Here is a 6,564-nt window from a genome sequence, read left to right as displayed (position 1 = left end):
AGCTGATCTGACCTGATGTTTTAGTGAACCCCACACAGAGCAAAAAGGACCCAAGTGCCATTGTCCACTTGTGCTGAGTTAGGTGATCTCACCTGGCCTGCTACTGCACCACAGAATGTAACATGTATCTCAGAGTGAGTGACTGTGTATATGACAGGACAGGCTGCATGTGACATGGACTGGAAGAGTACAGGATGAAATACAAGGTGCAACTCATGATGAATTTTACTATTTTCATTATTTAAATAATTTAGCATTCAGAGTCCGTGGATATTTCACCCCATTCCTTAACTCATCTCTGAACTTATTCTGGGTCCCTGCATAAATAAATGGGTTTATGCAAGAACTCAAAATCTGAAGCATATATCCGCCTTCCTCCAGGATAACAACTGATCCATTATAATTGAAACCCGAGAAATAACTAATTTTCGCAATTCGGACATAGAGTGCAGTAAGAAGAAACATCAACCATAACAGGATAAAACTGCTCGAGATACAGAAAAGCAAAACGATCGATTTTCTCCGGTTCTTCATCTCTGGGTCACTCTGATTCTCAACTTTGCTGCGGACCTGGAGTCTCCTACGAATTCTAATGTCCACTAAAATGTGTCTGACAGTCAAAGCATTGAGCAGTAAAATCAGAATGAATGGGAGAACAGGAATTGTAATACAGTGAATCCAGTCAAAAGCAGCCCATGCAGGTGAGGTATAAAATGTTGACTTAATTTTGCAGAACCACGGTTTATTATTAATCACATACAAAGGTTCACAGATAAAGTACCGAAATGTATTTTTGAAACAACTCAAGTCACAAACTGCCCATATAACCACGGCTGCTGTTTTCACGGTGCAATATTTTGTTTTTAGCTTCTGGCAACAAATGGCTACAAATCGATCAAAGGTGAACATGACGGTTACCCAGACCGAACAATCTCTGCTTGCAGCCATTAACACAAAACTGAAACTATATACTGGGGTGATAAACAGGAAACTGGATGGGAAATAAATACCAACAATCCGGTTTAATATCACAGCTGTGATAATGACCAGGAGAACCGTCACTGCCATGGACATCAAGTAGAAAGTGATACATCTGGAGAGACCACATCTTCCTCGGGACAGAATCACAATCACTGCCAAGTTAGCTGTAATAGAGAAAGAGAGGCAATGTGCATGTTTATGGGAGGAAGAGGCAGAGAGCAGAAACATTATTGAGCTGACTCCCAGCAAAACCTTTTATTTGACAGGATTCTGTGTGAAATTTACAGATTTGGCATTTGATCTTGAGATGAGGTTTGACCCTTAACCTATGAACACATTTTTCACTGTTGTGACAGAACTAACATCTGTCAAATGGAAACATATGAATTTCATCATATGGAACACTATTTGAACTGTCACTGGACTTTGTGCATAATTTATTTAAAAAGGACCACAGAGCAGTGGCTGAAAACATGACTGCACATTTGCATTCTGAGAGACAGTTGCCCAGAGAGAGAATGGGAGTGCTCCCTGATTCAATTCGCCAGATGGGTTTTGTCAATAGTGATGATCAAAAGACACTGAGAGTCATTGTCTGTGGAAGAGCCAGAAGTGACCACCACCACCCCCCTTCCCGCAAACCCCACAATTGTGTGTGTCTGGTAAGCTTTGAAGGATCAACAAATGTTGCAGGCGATGAGGTTGCAAACAGAGAGCTAGTCACATGACTAACCTGATGGCCAACCTGGGGTTTGATTGAATTGTGCTCACAGTACAGTTTTGAGTCAGATGCTTTTGAAGACCAAAGAGAAGCAAGGTCTCTCTCTCTCTCGTTCTGTCACGCAAAGATCCAGGGACCCAGAGAAGTAACGTAGCCTCATGACAGAAGACCCCTACAGCCTTCTGCTACCAGCGAAACAAGTTTGAAAGTGTGCATTGGTCCCCAAAGAGAACTGCAGATTTCACTTCCAGCAAAGACATTACATCCAACCAAAACCAGTAACTGAATTCCATCTGCTACTTCAAACCTTCCCCCTTTAATTCTTTCTCCTCCTCAGTATCTATCTGTGTGGCGTTTATCATGTGTGCATGCTCATGTGGTTGAGTCGCGTATTTTGAGCAGTTATAACTGAGTTAGCGTATTCAGGTTAATAAACTCACACCTTTCTTGTTTAAACCTGAGAAAACCTGTCTGGTTGATTCCTTTACAATTACGATTAGAGAACAATGAGCAAGGACTCACTGAGGGGAAGCTAAAAAAACAGTGTTTTAAAAGTTAAATTCTGTTACGGCCAAACCAGGAAAATGCTGAGGGGGATCCCTAGACTCCTTCCTCACCTGCTCGTAACACTGTTTAAAATAATCATTCGCATTGAAAATGAGACAGAGCAAAGACATGGAAATGTAATGTAATACAATGAAACATAAGGAGAATAAGAAACCCGTTGAAATCAACGTGGGAATGTCAAAAAGACAAGAAAATGAACAGATCTGAAAGAGCAAGTGAAATAGTTAATAATAAATTAATGGGTTATGTGACATGAAAAATAAAGGTATTGAATGAGATATTTAAGAGAATAAATAATAAATTGAATGGCAATAAAACTGCAAACAAGCAGTAAAGGACAAAAACTATCAGTTAAACCAAAAATGTCCTGCTGAGGACCAAACTGTTAAATTACATTATAAAAATGATATTATACAAATTATACATCAGTCAATCGTACCCAAGATTTCCAAACAATGTAGGGATGAATGGATAATTATTACTTTGTGAATTTGTGTTGGGAATCTTGGTGAGGACTCAGTGATAATGCCCAGTTGTTCTGTCAGTCGTCACCTGAGATCTTCATGTCCTGCTGATCTAGCGGGACTGACAGATGATGAGGTCTCATTCGGAGAAAGGCCCTTCCTACAAATGCAGTACTCCCTCAGTACTGCACTGCACTGTCAGGATAAGGTATTAGCTTCATCCTAACGTGGGTAGTGAACTTTCAGCTTTGTGAGAGATGCCATCAGTTATGCAGCTACCCTCAACCTTGAGAAAAGAATGAAGATGAGTGCAGTCACAGAATCACAGAATTGTATCACACAGAAAGCCCATTGTGTCTGCACCTGATATATCGAGGAACAGACAGGAGATTCTGTGGTCGCGAACGAGACTCCCGGATGGTATGTTGCCTCCTGGGTGCCAGGGTCAGGGATGTCTCGGATCGAGTCACCAAAATACTGTGGTGCTGAAAATCTGAAACAAAAATAGAAAATGCTGGAAATATTCAGCAGGTCAGGCAGAATCTGTGGAGAGATTTCAGGTCACTGACCTTATTTATAAATCTGGTCAGAATCACAAATATTTGATCTAATTTGTTCCAATAATGCAACCATAACTACATAGTGAATGCATCCTACATTGGTGCCATGAAATCCTGGGATCAGAAGCAAATCATTTTCACCCTAAAGCTGCTGCTGAACAGACCCCACTTCTTCCTCATCTGTACAGTTGCTGATGTATCATCCACTGGAATTTAAAATTACAGTGGAAATGCACTTCGTATAAAAGAATGCCTTCAGCTGCCACAGCCTTAACCTTTAGAAACTCAGAGAAATCTCCGCTTCTCCACATCTCCCTCGCCCTTTAGACATTCCTTCAAACCTAGTTCCATGGCCAAGCTTTTGGTCACCTGTCCCCTGATGGGGTCATGGATCAAATTTTATCTGATCACTCACCTGTGTTACTATGTTAAAGGTGATAAAAATACAAGATGTTCTGTTACTGTTACAATTCACCCACAGTAACGGTGCCAATAACACAACAGATAGTGACAACAGTAAACCAAAACACGATACTTTTGAAAGGGGGTAAAATGATACATTACATTAACGTTCATGGTAAAAAATTAAATAATGAAATGGGAGCTATTATATCATTAGAGAGAAAATGTTACATTAAAAGGGAGAAGTGACACCGTTATCGGGGATAAATGATACAGTTGGAGCAAATAAACTACAAGGTTTAAGCAGAGAAATTAGATTGTTCGTGTGGAGAAAATATACTGTTAAATGGGAGAAATGATTCGATTAAAGGCGAGCAATTGTATTTAAAGTAAAGAATTGAAACTATGGAAGCGAAGAGCTTACACAATGAATGCAACGAGCAAACAAGAGCAGTGACACAGTTAAACAACCACTTCCAGAACTAATAACTAGCTCGGATACCTTACATGGAACACCAATAGCTGCAATGACAGGATAATAAAGGGCAAACACCAGACCTCTTTGTATGCCGTGCATTTCTGCAAGAAGCTCTGCACTACATTCAATGCTTGTAATATTTATATCTGATGTCAACCTCCAGGGGATCAATTAAGTGTTTTCACCTTGCATATTACTTAGAGTAATTGAAACAAACAAATTAATTTTGGAAGAGCAGATGCAGATGTTGAAATGATGAAGTCAGGTTGCATTTCCTTGAGCATAGCAGATTGAGATGTGATGTAATTGATGTTTTCAAAAAGATGAAAGGATCCAATAAACTACATACTGAGAACTGATGCCCTTTGATGGAGGAATCAAGAACAAGGGGACATAACGTTAAAATTAGAGCTAGTCCATTTAGATGGGAAATCAGGAAGCAATCTTTTTAACACGAATGGCAGTAGAAATCTGAAATTCACTCACACAAAACTCTGTGGATGCTGGGACAATTTGAGCTTCCATGACTGAGATCGCTAGATTTTATGAAGTAAGGGTGTCAAGTGATATGGAACTAACGTGGAAAACAATGTTGAGATTCAGATCATACATTATTTAGTTGACTGTTAAAGCAGGTTCAAGGGGCTCAATGACATTTGAACAATTTCTATGAACCTGCCTGGAGCCATATTTGACCCTCAGCTGAATTTATGACCCTATATCTTCTCCATAGAAAAATCACCGACATGCATTACTTGTTTCCCCACCCACACCCCCACCCTGCCACCTCAGCCATCTGCAGCCAAAACCCTCATCCGTGTCCTTTTCACCCTCAAACGCAATTATTGCAGTGCTCTGCTGGCTGCCCTCTCAGCCACCCACCCATTTCCTTCTGGAATCTCCAACTCAACCAAAACTCTGTTGGCTTTATTCAATCCTGCTTCATGTCTGGCTCCCCATCACCCCTTTCCTCACTGACCTTTATTTAAGTCACCGAAAGCAGCTGCCATAAGTCCTCTTCACCAATGATCAGCTCTCAGAGTCCAATTTCGTCAGCTTGCAGCATGTCTTTTTAAAACAACTTCCACAGATCCCAGCAGTCCCCTATTCTCAAAGATAGTCACCCCTATGTTCACACAACGATAATATCTCTATGACTGCAGGGTGATATTAGAAAAACCACATTCACCACACATTCACCAATCTGGTCAGTTAAAAAAGAACCTGTACAAGCCGGCATCTGACTATTGATGATCAGAAATTGAATTCTGTCATGTCAGCATGTTCTCCAGAGGTGTGAGAAACTCAAACCCTCCTGTCCCCAATCCCACCCAGCTCAATGTGTTTTTCTACATTGAATATTGCTGACGGTTTCTGGAACATCTCGTTCAGAGGGAAGACCAGCATAAATTTGCCTTTAGATTTGAAGATCAGAGTTATATGTGGACTTGACTCCCACAAGGTCTCCACAATGTGTCGACGATTTTCCACAAACACATGGCTGCTGCTATTAAGACCTTTTCACGACCAGAATGTTTGTGAAATCTATGGACAATGTCCTGCTGGCCACCAGCACTAAGGAAGAAGACGTTCTGCTTTCAGAAGAGCTTCTATTGCAGAAAGCAGGATTAAAACTCAATCCCTGCAAGGCACAGTTGAAGCAACAAAGCGTCACCTTTTTCAGAGTGTCAGATCCAGCTGCTTGTTAGGAACCTGATGCCCTAAAGAAAGAGACTATTCAAAGACTACTACTGCCCACTTCTAAAACTGCTTTGTGATCTTTTCTCAGACTAGTCAGGAAACAGAGAATGTTTATCCCAAGGTTTGCTCAATTCAAAAAACCTGTATATGACCTATTGGGAGGAAAGGGAGACAATGTATAGTCTGACTGGACACCAGAGCACACTGATACTGTCCTTTACCTCCAGCAGACAGGAATGCGGGTGACATGATTAATAGCCCCAGACACTAACCATCCTTCATCGCTCAAAGTCGGGACAACCAACCAACGTCTGTCTGCAGTTCTCTGTCCTGACATCCAGGGTAAGCTGTTGTCAATCACGGATGGATCACAAATCCTGACCGGAGTTGAGAAAACCTTTGACCCCTTATGAATGGCATTTGTTAGTCACCTTCTGGGCAGTAAAACATTTAACATTCAGCACAGGCTTGCAGACAATCATCTTACACTACCCTCACTCTCCGCTGAATTAGCTACTGAGACCTGGGGATACAGGGGTCTCTCCTGCTCGACTAAGTCATTGGAGGTTGCTGCTAATGGAGAGTCACTTGGACATGACACTGAAACACACCACTCGATTACCTCACATGATGCAGTATCAGGGAGACACATGAATATCCGCTCCTTCTACTTAATTATGCTCGTGTCTT

The 6,564-nt window shown here is 41.2% G+C and overlaps 1 protein-coding gene across 1 annotated transcript; it reads right to left on the bottom strand.

Annotated features, from left to right (window-relative positions):
- Window positions 1-237: 237 nt before the first annotated feature.
- On the bottom strand, window positions 238-4,272 carry LOC137358658 (probable G-protein coupled receptor 139). Its single transcript, XM_068024803.1, has 2 exons — window positions 4,203-4,272; window positions 238-1,145 (listed from the first exon to the last, which is right to left on the bottom strand). Exons 1-2 carry the CDS (start codon window positions 4,270-4,272, stop codon window positions 238-240), a joined length of 978 nt encoding a protein of 325 aa, XP_067880904.1.
- Window positions 4,273-6,564: the final 2,292 nt, after the last annotated feature.

Source organism: Heterodontus francisci, chromosome X, assembly GCF_036365525.1.
Source record: "Heterodontus francisci isolate sHetFra1 chromosome X, sHetFra1.hap1, whole genome shotgun sequence".
Taxonomy (NCBI): Eukaryota; Metazoa; Chordata; class Chondrichthyes; order Heterodontiformes; family Heterodontidae; genus Heterodontus; species Heterodontus francisci.
This window is presented reverse-complemented; position numbering and strand designations above follow the sequence as displayed.

Bases quoted from the DNA above. Each gene is read 5' to 3' on its own strand.
- LOC137358658 (XM_068024803.1), bottom strand. From the start codon at position 4,272: ATGCACGGCATACAAAGAGGTCTGGTGTTTGCCCTTTATTATCCTGTC. The intron at 1,146-4,202 runs GTAAGGTATCCG...TCTCTATTACAG, and splicing joins TGCAGCTATTGGTGTTCCAT to CTAACTTGGCAGTGATTGTG.